Source organism: Leucoraja erinacea, chromosome 10 (genome assembly GCF_028641065.1).
Source record: "Leucoraja erinacea ecotype New England chromosome 10, Leri_hhj_1, whole genome shotgun sequence".
Classification (NCBI taxonomy): Eukaryota; Metazoa; Chordata; class Chondrichthyes; order Rajiformes; family Rajidae; genus Leucoraja; species Leucoraja erinaceus.
The window spans coordinates 48,760,754-48,777,487 of NC_073386.1; the positions used below are offsets into that span (position 1 = coordinate 48,760,754).

Sequence of the window (16,734 nt, forward strand, 5' to 3'; positions counted from 1 at the left end):
GTTAGAAAATTTCACCCTGGGAATAAGGTTATGAATGATTCCCCTATCTATGCCTCTCATGAGTTTATATACCTCTATCAAATCTCCCCTTACGTCTTATGTTTCAGAGAATACAATTCAAGTTTATCTAACCTCACATTGGAGCTGAAATCCTCTATTCCAGGCAGCATTTGCCCTCTCTAAAGCCTCTATATCCTTCCTGTAATGGGGTGACCAGAACTGCATGTAATGTTCCAAATGTGACCTAATGAAAGACTTATGGAGTTGCATAATTTACATTTTTGATCTGTGTTTTTACTTGCAGAGTATGAAGGAAGGGAGTGAATGATTTGTCAATCTGCACATGCAATGGTCACAAAAATTTGTTTGATTGTAAACTTAAGGAAATTTTAAATGGCAGTCTGGTGATTTACAAAATGTTCATTTCAGAGGGTTTGGGAGTCATAGTCATAGAACTGTGGTGCACAGAAAGAGGGCCTTTTAGACTACCATAGTCTATGCTTACCAAATAGGAATGTTAGCCCAGTTCCATTTGGTCCATAGCCATCTAAACCCATCCTATCCATATGCCAGACTCATAAAGCATAGAAACATGTCTTTTACCTCACTAGGTTTGTGCTGACAATCAAGCATCCATTTCCATGAATCCCATTTTATACTTTCCACATTCCTATCAACTCCACCCCAAATTCTATTACTCATCTAAACTCTAGGAGCAATGTACAATGAACAAATAAACTACCAACCACTACTTCTTTGGATAAGGAAGGAAACAGGAATACCTGGAGTAATCCATGCAGTCATGGGGAAAATCTATGTGGAAGTTGTCAAGAGATCAGGATTAAATTTGGGTTGCTGGAACTCGGAAGCAACAGCTCAGCTAGCAGTGTCACTGCATTGCCTCAAATGGACAAAATCTTAATTCCTTTTAAATTTCAGAGACCAGTTTGAGGCTGGGTGCAGGTGATGTGTAGTTAAGAGAGGCATGAAACTGATGAGTACTTGTACATGAATAATTGAGTCGTCATTGATTCAACAAAATCACTCCTTAACATTTAAACATGCATGCAGAACTGAAATTCAACTTAACAAAATATATCCATGATTTGATTAAGAAACAGTTGTTATTTGTTTCAGTTCTTCAGCAAAATACAAATCTTTGAAAAATAAATGACCCGTTCGCTGTATAAAATTAGTAATGAGATGCTTGTTCTTACCAGGTTTCAGATCATATCTATTTTTAATTCTTTTTTTACTTCTGCAGGGCTCTCGCTTAACTTTTTTTTCCTGTTGCCAGCCGGGCAACCTCGGCAGCTTTTTAGGTTGCCAAATGACAGTTTAGGTGGTCATTTAAGACGGCTTGCATGACACGTGCGATAATGTGCTCGGACGAAGTGCGTAGTTACCAGTTGGAATTATACTCAAGAAGCATTCACATATTATTTCTGCATGAAATAAAGTCACAAACTAAACGCATTCACCAATCAAGACGTGATGTATCCCACAATGACATGCAGCAAAATTATAAGACGGTATCTCAACTCTTTTTACACATTGCAATTAATGCAATTTCTATTAGTTCTTTCCACTTCCAAACAAAAATGTGGTAGGATTATTCAGCGTATGATCAACCTGTGTCAATAAATCCTGGACCATGGTAATATTTATGCGTACGTATAGTTGTGAATGTTGCTCATTAAACAACTCCATATTAAGAGCATTGATTTGCCGTTAAAATGAATTCTGTAATAAAGTGCCAACGGCAGCAGTGACACTGCGGGTTTAATGTTTCACGTGTTCACAATTTAATTAATCCATCTTAATGGATTACAACAAATAGTGGGAATTAAAACACATTTGATTGCATTCCGTTATCAAACATAGTCAATGTTCGCTCTGAAGACATTTCCAGGACAATAGGGTCAGGGAGGGGGATGTGTAAATCAGTGCAGGGTGGATAGATGGCGGGCGGGGGGGGGGGGGGGGGTTAGAAGAAGGCAGTCGGTGCAGAATGGATGGATTGAGGCAGGTGAATTAGTACGTGTTGGTTGGAGTAGGTTGTGAGGGGAGAACACGGGGGCTGTCAGTGGTGTTGAATGGGGGGGGGGGGGTTCAGTACGGGATGGATGAGGGTAGACAAAAGTGCTGGAGAAACTAAGCGGGTGAGGCAGCATCCAAGGAGCGAGGGAAATAGGCAAAATTTCGGGTCGAGCCCCTTCTTAAGACTGTTCCCCCCCATTCTCTTGAATGGGAGGATTAGTACAGGATGGGGGGGGGGGGGAGATCAGCGCAGGATGAATGGGGAGGAGGGTCAGTACAGGGGGGATGGAAGGGTCCGTGCAGGGTGAATGGGTGATCACTACAGGATGAATGAGGGGAAGGTGCAGGGTAAATGGAGGGTGGGTCAGTACGGGATGAATGCGTGGATTAGTACAGGATAGATGGAGGAGTCAGTACAGGATGGATGGAGGAGAAGTGCAGGATGGATGGGAAAGGGGCAAGTACAGGATGAATTGGGGGACCCAGTGTAGGATGGATGGGGGGGGGGGGGGGGGGGGGGGGGAGAATCAATACGAGGTGGATAGGGTGATCAGCGCAGGATGAATAGATTGGGGGGGGGGAGAGGGGGAGAGGAGCACAGGGGATGCCAGCGAGGACTGAATAGAGGCAGGAATGGGGATCTGTGCGGGATGGAGAGGAGGGGTCCCAGGATAAGGGGGGGGAGGGGGGTGGATGAGTCGTGAGAGAGATAGAGAGAGAGAGAGAAAGGTCAGCGCTCCTCGGACAACATCGCCCCGCTGCCTTGGCTGTTGGCTACTCCTCGCCACCGCCTCCCTCCTCTGGCAGCCAACAGCAAGGTGCGGGGCCGAGCGGTGCAGCTCAAAGATCCTATAGCTATAGTATGGTGCAGCTGCTTCAGAAGGATCGGAGCGAATGATGGGCCCCGCGCGGCAGTGGCTCCATCTCCTCCTCCTCCTCCCGCACCCCTCCCCCCCTGATAAGGACTGCTGCTTGCAAACCCGCTAATGGCACAATCAATACAAACCCTCCTCCCTGCCTCGGCGTGCGGGAGGGTTTGTATTGAAAGCGCGGGTTTGCAAGCAGTGGCCGCTATCAGGGCGGGCAGGGGGCAGGAGGAGGTGGAGATGGAGTCGCTGTTCGGGGCCCGTCATTCCCTTCCTCACCCCGCACCAAGTATCTTTACCACGCAATACAGCCGTCACCGCTGACACACAACGTCGCGTTCCTTTTCTCCAGAGATGCTGCCTGACCCGCGGAGTTACTCCAGTTTTTTGTGTCTGTCTTCGGTACAAACCAGTATCTGGTTGCCACGCCGGGCAAAATGACTCTGTGTTTAGGTTGCCCAGCGGCACTTTGAGTGGTCAATGGCACCCGGGCAACCGCTAATTTAGTGCCCTGCTTCTGGTGTGATTGCACATTTCGAGAATCATTTGTAATGCGACTTATTGATAATTACAATGTCACATGAGGCAAAAATAAAAGTTGATTCACTGATTTGCTATTTTTCACAAAGCATTTATTCTCTTGATCATTCTTGAGGCTTGCAAAGCACCCAGGTGAAATACTGGTAGCACAAATGCACCACCAACTTGCAGTCAATCCATTTCCTTTCCTTGATAATATTTTTTCTCTTCTCTAAAAATTTATATTTTCCGGAATCTGGTGTCAGACATGAGAACAATGCGATCAGTCCATTGCAGTTGACTGAATGTGATGGAGGTGTCAGCTTGGGGAGTTTACTTCTTCTTGCGTATGGCGTGCACAGCCTAAAGTTGCAGGTCATCTTGTTCTATTTGATCTGTGCATCAGGTCAGATTGCATGTTGAAACAGGGTGGACCACATGAAGGTTGAAATCTCCCATCCCGGGGGAGGGTACAGACATTGACATATTTGTCCTGTCAGTTGAATTATAAAATTTTACAGATTCTGTACTGATAGTACCTGTTCAGTACTTTTGAGTACCCTTTCCTTCTATCCAGAAATGCTGCCCGGAGTTACTCTGACAATTTGTGTCTATCTTTGAGATGCCTGCTGTAGTTTGTTTCAGGCATACAGGAAAGCCGGGATTACTGTTAACTGGTAATTCATGAGTTTACACCAAGTTTGAGATTTGATCTACCAGAATGTTTTTTCCGTGGACCCCCAAAGATTGCGGTGCACTGAAGGTGCTGGTGAATGACCTCTGTGGTGTCTGTCTTTGTGAGAGGTGGCTGGTGTCATTGCCCAATAGTTTTCTCAATCGTTCTCGCTGCCTCGCTGTGTAACTCAGGAGTAAAGCTAGTTTTCAAAGCTGTTTTACAATGTGACTGAGAAGTTGTTCAACCTATATTACCATTGAACCAGATCGATGGACACTCCAGATTTGTTTTTTATGCCTCAGTACACAGATGAAACTTCTGTGTGCTACGTTTGCAGACTGAACACAAATGCATGGTCCATTTTAAACTGAAGCCTACTACAGAATGTGTCTTAAACTTAACAATCATAAAGTTAAAGGTTTCCTCCTCTTGACACCTGGTCCCACACACCCACCACCAAGACTATATTATGCTTCCCCTTTGGTTATGAAGATCCATAATAAACACCTGGAAAATATAGGCTTTTTCCCCATGTCTGCTGAGCCACTTATCGGTAAATGCAGTAAAAGGTTTTACCATGCACCTTGACAATGTTGGTAAGTAACATTTGACATCGGATCACACATGATAGTAGGGAAGATGGCGATATAGGCTCGCTGAACGGGCAAACGAACTTTGGCTGGCGAAGCAACAAGATGGCGGTGCCATTAACCGAGTTTCCACGCCAGCACGCCATTTGCCTCGGCGTAACCGCGACGATGCCCCGCGAGCCGGGACCCGGGGTAAGCACAAATGGTGCTTTTATCACCTCCGCTGGGGAGCTGAGGCTCGATGCTGCCGTCAACCCTGCTCGTTTCAGGGAAATGCCTCGGCTGATTGTACAGGTGATCACGATCGGCCCAAACAACCGCCTTTACGTCCGCGACCACCGCTCCAGCAGACGCTTCCTCGTGGACTCCGGAGCCATTGTCGGCATCTTCCCGCCAACCGGACACGACACCCGTGCTGGGAAGCGGGGCCCTGAGCTCACGGCCGTCAATAGGAGCACCGCCCGGTCTTACGGTACGCGGACCCTCTCGCTCACTTTCGACTCCCGCTTGTACGAATGGACGTTCATTGTGGCCGACGTCGCTTAGCCGCTCCTGGGTGCTGATTTCCTGCGTGCGTTCTCCCTCGTTGATGTGCGGGGTGGGAGCATGACTCTGCGATCGCCCATCGACCCTGCCATTCCGCGGCCCCCACCCCCACGCAGCACAGGTCAGCGCTGAGGTCGATGGTCTACATGCCTCCTTGCTCACTGACTTTCCTGTGTTCCTCACCCCCCGTTTCAACGGAGCAGCCCTAACCACGGGGTTGTGTACCACATCCCCACCATGGGCCCTCCGATACACGCCCGGGCACGCCGCCTACCGCCTGACAAGCTGCGCATCGCCCGGGACGAGTTTCAACAAATGGAGGATATGGGGATCGTCCGGTGCTCGGACAGCCCATGGGCATCCCCGCTACATATGGTCCCTAAAGCATCTGGGAGGTGGAGACCATCGGCGTCTGAACGCAATGACCACGGCAGACGGCTCCACATTCAAGACTTTTCTGCAAACCTCGAGGGCGCCGCATTCTTTTCAAAGGTCGACCTCGTCCGGGGATACAACGTTCCGAAAACCACAACAATCACCCCGTTCGGCCTGTTTGAGTGGCTCTGTATGCCTTTAGGGTTAAAAAACGCTGCACGGGCATTCCAGCAGCTTATGGGCCAGGTCAGGCGGAGTCTGCCGTTTGTGTTTATTCACCTGGATGATATCCTGGTCGCCAGCCTCTCGCAGGACCAGCACATCGACCACCTTCGGACATTTTTCCAGCACCTCCTCGAGCACGGCCTCGTCATTAACCCCGCGAAGTGTCAGTTCGTCCTCCTCTGTATCTCCTTCCTGGGGCACAGCGTTACTCCCCAGGGTGCTACCCACAAAAGTCGAGGCCATTCGGCAGTTTCCCCGGCAGCGCACAGTGAAGGGGTTGCAGGGTTTGTCGGGATGGTGAATTTCTATCACCGTTTCCTGCCGGCAGCTGCCAACATCATGCGCCCCCCTGTTCAAGTGCCTGGTGGGCAAGCCGCGGGAGCACGAGTGGTCCTCTAAGGCGGACGCGGCGTTCGAAGGTGCCAAGGAAGCCCTGGCCAATGCTACCATTTTGGTCCACCCGTGCGCCTCTGCCCCCACAGCCTCGGACACTGCAGTGGGCGGCGTTCTGGAGCAGCTCGTGGACGGCCGCTGGCCTTTTTTTAGCTGCCAGCTACGCGCCCCTGAATGCAATTACAGCGCCTTCGACCGTGAGCTTCTGGAAATATACCTGGCCATCAGACATTTTCGGTATTTCCTCGAGGTCCAGGCGTTCACCACCATTACGGACCACACACTGCCCTGGGTAAGATCTCCGATCCGTGGTCTGCCCGTCAGCAGCGGCACCTCGACTATATATCGGAATTTACCACAGACGTCCGGCACATCGCAGGCAAACTTAACACCGTTGCCTACGCCTTGTACCACCCCGCCCCCATTTCGGCCATCGACCCTATGTCGACTGCGACGCAGCGTGAGTTAAAGGATGGAGGATCGCGCAGGTTTCTGGCCTCCATGGCTGATGTGCGTGCGGGGCCCGGGCACTGGTGGCCTCAGCCAAACATCCCTATTAGTTGCGGGCCGAGTTATCGATGCCATCCACAGGCTGGTCCATACAGGCGACCTCCCCACTGGTGGCAGCCAAGTTCGTTTGGTGTGGGCTCCGCAAACAGGTGGGAGCCTGGTCTCGTGCCTGTATTCCTTGCCAGACCTCCAAAGTCCAGCGACACGTGCATCTTCCAGTGCAGGAATTTGACGTCCTGCATTTACTCACCGTTTTCCGCGGTGGCCGGAAGCGATCCCGGCCCACTGGATTGCCCGGTTCGGAGTTCCGTACGACATTTCCACCGACCGGGGGGCCCAGTTCACCTCTACCTTGTGGTCTTCCCTGGCCCAGCTTTACGGGACACGGTTACACCATACTACCGTCTACCCAATGGGCTGATCGAACGTTTTCAACGACACCTCCAGCGGCGGCTCGGGCTCACGGGTCGGACTGCGGAAGGCGGTATCTCACAATCCCTAAAGAGGATTGGGCCGCTTCCAGTTGCCGAGCTGGTGTCCTCGGCTTACCCTGCGGATCCCGGGGGAGTTTTGCAAAAATTGCCTATGTTTTTATGGTGTACGGCTTGACCCTGCGGGTCTCCCTTACAGCGGGTCTACGAGGGGCCATTCCGGGTGTTGTGATCCGGTGTCGCCACATTCACCGTGGACGTGGGCGGCCGGGAGGAGTTCGTCTCCATCGGCCGTCTCAAGCCCACCCATGTGGACGTGGACAGCCCAGTAGTGGTCGCTTTGCCCCGACGTAGAGGTCATCCGCCGGCCGTTCTGCCTGCTCCAAGTGTGCCTGTTCCCCTCCGACCCTGTGGTTCCTGTTCTTTCCACCCCGTTACCTGTTCCTGGTCCTGTTCGGCCAGTCCCCATTGTCACGCCCGCCCCTTTGCGGTCTCATGCCCCTGTTTCGCCGGCCTCCAGTGTTATGCCCGCCCTGCCTACGCTGACCACGCATTCTGGTCGTTGCGTCCGGGTCCCTGCTCGGTTCCGTACCTCGGGTTCGGGGGGGGGGGGGGGTCCTGTCGCAGCACCTGCTGGTGCCTTGGGGTAGTCGAACCCTCAGATCGGCTACCCCAGTCACATGGGCGCGGGGAGGGATTTTCGAGCGTATTTGGTTGAGCCCATTCATTCAGAACACCACTTTTGTGGTAGCGACATCATTATTTAGCCGTCTTTGGACTCTTGTTGTTTTTGTTTAACCTTCACCATAAAGTTTGTTAAATCAACTCACAGTCTCAACTCTGCTAAAATGGCATATAAATTGGGATAAGTAATTGAAACTCCTAAGAATTAATGTAGGCAATATTTGTTTTAACGTTGTGGTGGACAAATTGTCCCAAGGGTGTTGTCTGGATTGTTTGTATCAAGATTAATGATAAGCAAAGGAAAGTTTTTTTTTGTTGTTTTTTTTAAAGAATGGTCCGAGACTGTTTTTAAAATAAATGCTTCATAGCATCTTGACTGTTGCTGAATTGATCAATTTTCCAAAATGACCGATAGTTTCTTTACAGATTGTGATATGTGTAATATTTCACCATCGAGACATCAGAAACATTTGCAGTTTATTTCCATGATCGTCCAGTATGTCACCACTAGTGCTGGGACACAAGACCGCTATTGTCTGGTAGAAATAAATAATTGCTGTTCATTGGATTGGTTTAAGAACTTTTATAATTAAAATTGGCATGACATGATGTGATGTTGTTGTAGACCCATGGAGATAAATGTAGCTCTTCTAGACATGCATAAGTTTGATCCATTCTTCTTTCACTTGCAGGGATCAAGTATTGGAGATGTTTGATCATGCATATCAAAATTACATGGTAAGCTACACCAATGCTTATTTATTGATATTCATTTGTTGGGATTGTATTTTAAGTTATTTTATATGGTACATGAACATGTTGCACTCAATGTTGACGTTATACTGTAATATTGACATCAATCCAAAGCATGACTTCAAGTCAAAGGTTGCAGACTACTGGGGTTGGAGAGTCTGAGCATTTCTAAGATACGTAAAATCTTCAACAGCTCTGGCCATTTTGAGAACATAAGTCCTCCTTACCTTCACTCATAACAATTTTAAAATTGATAGCAAAGAACATGCACATATTCTGCAGGTACATGGACAGCATTGTTCAAGATTCAAGATTCAATTTATTTGTCATTTGGACCCCTTGAGGTCCAAACGAAATGACGTTTCTGCAGCCATACATTACAAACAAATAGACCCAAGACACAACATAATTTACATAAACATCCATCACATTGCTGTGATGGAAGGCCAAAAAACTTATCTCTCCACTGCACTCCCCCCCCCCCCCCTGTCATGTCAGTCAAAGTCAAAGCCCCCGGCTGGCGATGGCGATTGTCCAGCGGCCATTAAAGCCACGCCGGGTGATGTAAGGTCGCACACCGGGTTCGTGGTGTTAGAGCCCCCGGCGTGCGCTCGCAGAGTCCCGCGGCCATTCCAAGCCGCGCGGGGCGGTGCTGTAAGGCCCCGCTCCAGGAGCTCTTCAACCCCGCAACTCGGGCGGGAGAAGTCGCCGTTGCGAGAGCCCTGAAAAGCGGTTTCCCTCCAGGGACCCGCGGGCTCCCGGTGCCGCCGTCCGCCAGACCCGCAGTTGCAGCCTCCGAATCTCCGGAGGTCAGGCCGCAGCAGCGCTCCAACACCGCTCCACCCGCTCTGGACTCGGCCAGCTCCGCGACGGTGAGGTGAGTCGTCGGCACCAGAGCCCCCGGTCTTCTCCTGTTGAAGGCTGCTCCTCGTTGCAGCCCCAACGACAACGGAGACCCGACAAAGAAAAGGTTGGGTCTCCCGTGCAGGGAGAGATTAAAGGTTACCCCCCCCCCCCCCCCCCCCACCCCCACCCCCCCACACACACCCCCCAACAAAAAATAACAAAAACTACATAAAAACATAGACAAAAAATAATAAAAACGCGGACGGGGTGCAGAGGCTGCTGCTGACGAGAGTTGCGCCGCCTACCGGTCTTTGCAGTCTTATTGCAGTGGCAAGTGATTTGGAGTCGAAATCGTTTTTTTATTTGTAAACAGATGGATAATTTGTTGGGCCTTCCAGTAACGATGCAGTTATTTTGTGATGTAGGAACTATTGTGCACTGGATCGGACCTTTAGGGTCAGCATGCCATGGCAACATCTTGTTTATGTAGCAGGAGTAGCGAACAGGGAAATGGGATTTTGAGGGAGAGAAAGGCAGAGATGCATCAAATATAATTGCGCTATGATCTGACAGACAGGCATCAATAATGGCAGATATAGCACAACAAATAGTCTAATGACTGGACTGGTGAGCTAAAATAAGTAGCTGAAGAGATGACTGTTTTAATAGGGATCCTTGTCCAAACCTCTTTGGATTCTAGGAATTTGATGTTTAACAGTACTCTATTGTCACATGTACCATAGTCTCTATTGTCACGTACCTAGGTACAGCAAAATTATTTTTGCATGCGATTCATTAAAATCTTACTATCCCAATAGATTACACTGTGGCAGTTCACAAGAGTCGCCACATTTCTGGTACCATCTTGTATCCTTCAAGTTTTAAAGTTCTTAAAAATGTAGAGTCTTAACTCGACCACAAAGGCCTGTTCTGGTGGTGGCACAAGATTGGAGTTGCAGGGTTCTGCCTGGTTAATGTTGTACGTGTCTTCCACCACTGCTCTGTGCCACTGCAGACCACGTGCAATCTGTGCGCTCGGCCTCAGTGGGGTCTCCATTGGCGTCCAATGCAATCGATCCCCATATCTCCTGCAGGTTCTCCAGGGCCTCACACCAGCAGCACATTGACCCAGACATGTTGACCTGCGACTGTGCTGTGCCTCGCCTCCCACGGCCACCGCTCTGACTATGCCCCAGGGGACCTCCCATAGCTGACCTCTGGACACCCACAGCACCTCTGACGGCATGAGAGTTGTCCTCAGCCCACTCACTGTACCGTTCCTCTCTTCTGTCTGCCCCTATCTTGAAGACTCCAGTCTGGAGTCTTCAAGAAATGTTTCCAGTCTGTTCATAGATAGTTGGTTATTATAACTATAAACAAATAAATACAAAGCAAAAGCAAGTTCTTAAACTGAGACCTCTGGACCCCCAAGTGTACTGTCTTTTATTTTTGTAGATGGTGCAACAAGTTCTATTTGGGTATGCCAGAAATGCATTGCAGTTAATTTGTCTCTTGCAGTGGAGCTTTTTCTGTACTTACAGGGAAATTTTTCTGTACTTGATTGTTTGACCAATCAGCCTTAATTCCCTTGTTCCTTTCCGATCCTAGTTATTCGAGGGTTTCACATTAATTCCCTTAAAGCAATTACGCGTAGCTTTGTTTCTTCTATGTGCTATTTACGGTTTTATGTTTTTCACACAATTGTCACATCATAACAAAAAGCATTGGGGTAACTAAGTGGGTCAGGCAGCATCTCAAGTACTTGGATAGGCGTCCTTTCAGGTCAAGACCCTTCTTCAGACTGATTGTAGTGGGGGGGGGGAAAGCTGGATAAAGAGGTTGGGATGGGTTAGAGCCTGGCAAATAATAGGTGGATACAGGTGAGGGAAGATCCAAGGCTAGAGATAAAATGGATACAAAGGGGTGTAAGATTAGGAGACAAGAGGAGTGAAATGTGAAGCCAGAGGGAGGAATGTAGGTGGAAGGGGATGGGGGAAACGTATGGGTGGCATAGTGAAAGAAATTGGTGGGCATCAGGAGGGGGGCATAGGGAAGAAAGGTAGTGAGGGATAAGAGGGCGTGGGTTAGCTTAAATTGAAGAATTCAAAGTTTATGTCGTTGGGTTGTAAGCCACCCAAACCTAATATGAGCTGCTGTCCCTTCTCAGAATATGAGGAATAGCACCTCGTACTCCACATGGGCAGCTTGCAATCCAACAGGTAAATGTGATTAGATCAGCATGGGTGAGTTGGACCAAAGGGCCTGTTTCCATGCAGTATGACTGACCAGAAGTAATGGGGAGCTCAGATTCTCCTCTGGAAGAATAGTCTTCCAATCTGCATCTGGTTTCTCCAGTGTGGAAGAGACCACATTGTGTACACCAAGGCAGAACGCTAGCTTGGAAAAATTATGAGTTGATCACTGCCTCACTTGGAAGAATTTTTGGATGACAGGATGGTGGGGAAAGAAGCAGTAAAAGGGCACGTGCTACATTTCCTGTGATTGGATGGGAGAATACTGGGAGAATGGAGTGGTTCATGCGGGGATAGAAGAGTGGATCAGGAAATTGTAAAGAAAAAGGTCCCGTGGAAATTCAGGAGGGGAAGAGAAAATGTTTCTAGTGGTGGAATCTTGCAGAAGCTGGCTTCAAACAAGTGTTGGATAAATAATTGATGGGGGGAAATTTGAAAACCTGTCAGAGAAAATGCAAGGGACTGATACTAATTGGATAGATCTTTCCATGAGCCAACAACACATGCACAATGGGTTGAATGTCCTCCTGGGGATATTTCAATCGGTGTGAAGGACGGAAATGAGGGGCAGAAAGCTAAGGTCCCACAGTGGGGTGTTGGTAAATCTTTCAGTTCTATCATAGAGTTGATTTACCGAGTCATCCAGGGTGTTAGGAGTATTCTAGTTAGCAATTTGTCCCAGACTAACATATGCTACTTTATTCTCCAGCTCTCAGATGAGTCACTTTATTTATATGTGTTTCAGCGATGATTATTTTCATGAATCGTCTACTCTCCTTGATAATCAAAATTGGAACCACACTCATTAATTTTACTGCTCTGCTGAACAAATACCGGATCATCTAATCCAATCTTTAACATCCATGTTTTTGCGTTTTACTATTAATAGTTTCCTGTTCCTGGTGAAGCAGGATATGAAGAACTGGACGAACAGGTCATGGTTCGGCACTAAGAATGTTAGACTATTATTAAAAGGCATCATAGTTCTGGATTGAAGGATATTATTTAGACCAAATCATTATTTCTCTTCGAAAGTTGATTAGCTTTAATAGATTTTTTTGTCCTTAGTGTCTTCTAAATAGTACAATTTTACCATTAACATTTTATCATAAATTTTAGGTATTCCTCATTGCTATACGCATATCTTGTAACTTTATGAAGGGCAATTATTATGTAATTATTATCTATTATTCTAATGAGCAAATAGTCATGAGTTTCCACTAGCCTTCAAATTAAATGATTGGCTATTGTACACAATATTTATTCACTTAACACCAATTTAAAACTTGACCAATCATATTTAAGATTTTTACTTTATTTTAAGTTAAATCCTTTTTAAAAATGCAATCGCTATAAAACCAAAACACTGGTGTCACAGGCTTGGCAGCTTCATAAACTGCCAAACCGAACATTTGTCGTAATTTATTGTCAAGTAGAATAAGTAATGGATTGAGAGACACAAAAAGCTAGAGTAACTCAGCGGGACAGGCAGCATCTCTGGAGAGAAGGAATGGGTGACGGTTCAGGTCGAGACTCTTCGGTTTGAAGAAAGGTCCCGCTGAGTTATTCCAGCTTTTGTGTCTGTCTTCAGTTTAAACCAGCATCTGCAGTTCCTTCCTACACAAGTAATGGATTGATGTTTGATATTCAGCATGGGTATCGTTACTAAATCTGTTTACTTTCTAATAGCTCTCTTTGTTGCAAGTATGTTACCCAGCACGTATATGTTCTGTACTGCCAGCTGAAAATTCCTGTGGATGCAGGGTGGGATAGACTGATGTTTATTTTATGCGTGCTTTATTTCATCTGGATGGGTAAATATTGCACTAATCCAAAGGATTTAAACCTTGACCCAGAACAAATACTTGTACTTACATTGGTTCCCATCTATATTACTGATTCAGAAGGCTACAGTGTAAATACAAAAGCTAATCTGTTTGCAGACAAGTAATTAAAAGAGGTAGAAAAGCAAATATAGATTGCAATTAGTCAGAATAATAAGGATATGTGCTAATTTGATATAACTTGAGTGAATAGACAGCATAACAATAACTTTTAAATGCCAGTAAGTTGTCTCCCAAAGTGAGAACTGAAATAGACATACATGCCTACAGAGGTGGAAAGAAATTTGACACAAAATTTATTATGTATTTGCCTGTAAAAAAAACATTAAAATGATCAAATCAAGCAAAGGTAAACTATACTGTGGTGACAGTACATCCATGCAAGGTAAAAGATGAACAGATCACGCATAATTTTAATGTTTTTATTAAAATACTAGACTAAGTGGGACCCGTTGGGTCCCATTCTCACACGGGAGGTCTGGTTCCCCAATGCAATATTCCACCACTCACGCATAGCCCCCAACTATGCAGGCGCGGCTAACGGGTTCCCATTGTGATGCCCCTGATCCCCTCCTCCCCTCAGCCCTCCCCCCCCCCCCCCCTCTGCCCCTTGCCCTACCCCCCCCCCATGCACTCACTCTATCACCCCCCCCCCCCCCCAACCCATCCACTCTTAGTGGCTCTCCGGTGGCGCAGCCATTCCTGCCCATTGGGCTCCCATTGTGACGTAGAACACGCAGGTATCACTGCGCAGGCGCAGCAGACGGGCATGACAAGTGGAAAAGGGATTTATTAAAGCTAAAAATGTGAATGTCTTAAAATATGGCCTACCCCTGCCGCTGCTCCCCGCCCAACCGCGGAACATGGCCCCCGCCCGCTGGTGAACACACCCCCCGCCCGCCCGCAAACACAGCTCTCCCCGCCCTGCCTCCCACCCCCCCCGCGAACGCAGGCCCTACTCGCGCCCCACCCACGCCCCCCCCCCCCCGCCCTACTCACTCCGCTCCTTCAGCTTATTCTCGTCGCCGGTGATTGACCGAGTGCCGGAAGGGGCGTCGCCGTCTGGGCGAATGACAGGAGAGAAGACCAATAATTTTTGTAATATTTCACCGATCGGAACAAAACTTGATACACTTGCAGCAAAGGAGAATGACGAGTAAGGTGGCGAAAAATCATAGCGCTATCGGGTACTGTTTCTGCGCAAAATTAAAAACAACGCAAACCAGACGAGGACAAGATGAGAGTTTTATAAGTATGTACTAGACCAACGGGGACCCGTTGGGTCCCGTCCCCTCCATGCGCGGTCTGGCGGTGGGGGGTGGCCTGCGGCATCACACACACACAAAACACCCCCCCACACACACTAACCACCCCCCCACACACACACACACACTAACCACCCCTTTGATATTAATCTTATTCATTGGCTCCTATTACCCCATCCCCGCCCTATCTCGAGGGCCAGAGAGAGTGGGGCAGAGAAAGAGGGAGAAGGAGGGGGAGGGAAAGGGGGGGATGGAGAGGGGGGGAAAGGAGGAGGAAGGGAGAGAGGAGGGGGGGGGAATGGGGAGTATGGGGGGGGGGGGAGAGAGGGGAAGGGGAGAGTGGGGGGGGGTAGGGGGGAGGGGGTAGGGAGGGAGGTGGAGAGGGGGTTGGAGGGAGGGAGGGAGAGAAGGGGGGGGGGGAGAGAGTGGGGGGAGAAGGGGGGAGAGGGCAAACTTGAACTCGGCGAGTGGGGGGCGCAGACGGCGGGCCTCAGGACCACTGAAGCTCCTGGAAACCCAACCAATTACTGTGTGTTCAGCGTTCAATCCAGAGCCCTGGGGGGGGGGGGGCGGCTGGCGGGGCGCTGCAGACGTCTGGCCGAGTGCGAGTTACACGGGGGGGGGTTACGTAACTCGCAGCTCGTGGAGAACAGTGGCCAGCAGGCTGCACGTTGAAAGCTCTGCGCAGCTGGCCGCGAGGAGCAGAGCCATTGTGCCGTCATCAGCCCGTTAGCTTTCAAAAATATCTCAGATTTGTGAACAATTATAATAAAAAAACTCAAGGAATAATGAATCAAATTTTCAGATGAGGTGATTTTTGAGATCATGAGGTACATCTCTACCGGAATATGTAAAGATTTCACCGTTAGCGCGTCGTGTTTTCGAGGAGATGTGAATCACAGAAAAACACGCAACTACACACACAAATACATCCACATCCAAGATCAGAGTTTTAATAGTTACTAGACCAAGTGCAGACCCATTGGGTCTGTTCCCCCAACACGCGGTTGCGAGGGGCGGTGGGGCGGCCTTCGGCGTCACATACATGCTCACCAACCCGACAAACACCAACCCCCCCTCCCCCCCCCCCCCCCCCACCTTGATATTATACTAATATTCATTTGTTCCTTTTACCCCATCCCTGCTCTATCCACCAATGCATAACCCCCAGAGGTCAGGGAGGGACATAATGCCTATGTTTAAGAAGGAAGAAGAAACCTCTTCAGGGAACTACAGATTTTGTAAAAACAAATAGGAGAAATTTTGAATTGTTAAACACAGCCTTGAAGACTCAATTCAAGAATTAGACTTGTTCTTCACACTTTCATTGTGCTCCATGGAACAGTTTAGGAGAGGAACGAGAGAGGAGAATTGAGAATTTATAAAAGTCAGATGGGTCTTCTCATCTGGATCACATTAATGGACGTGTTCTCAAAATGGCCACCCAATAAATGTTTGATTTCCTTTGTCGTGAATACTGTACGCTGCATTTAAAGAATTACGTCAATCTATTACCTCTGGAGAGCATTTGGAACCTTAGATGACGTGATAAAGAGAAAGTATAAGGTTATGTGTTGCATCTCCTATGATTGAACAGGAAGGTACAGTTAGAAAGTGAAGGAGAGACAAGTGTCTGGACCAGGGTGTTGGGAGAAAGTAATCCTTGGCAGAGTGCAAGGGGAGGGGAAGAGACAAATGTTTCAACATTGTGTTGGAGGACTGGGAGAAGGATTTCAGTTCATCTATTTTCCATTGGTTAACTCAGTTTTCCTTCTCAATTTGTATCAGGTATTTGGCAAAAGTAGTCTCTATTGCTGCATATTTTACAAGAACAGTTGTCTCCAGCTCCACATTATTCCACATAAATTCTAAATGAAAATCTCTCCCTTCCTGAATTGGGACCACCCGCCGTTACGTCA

At 48.1% G+C, this 16,734-nt stretch overlaps 1 protein-coding gene across 2 annotated transcripts in view; it reads left to right on the forward strand.

Moving 5' to 3' along the window:
* Positions 1-16,734, forward strand: part of edem3 (ER degradation enhancer, mannosidase alpha-like 3) — a 59,531-nt gene that overhangs the window by 11,360 nt on the left and 31,437 nt on the right. For both annotated transcript variants that reach the window (XM_055642182.1, XM_055642184.1), the window contains exon 2: positions 8,548-8,593. In XM_055642182.1, coding sequence (XP_055498157.1) covers positions 8,548-8,593 — 46 coding nt within the window. The remainder of the gene's footprint in view (positions 1-8,547; positions 8,594-16,734) is intronic.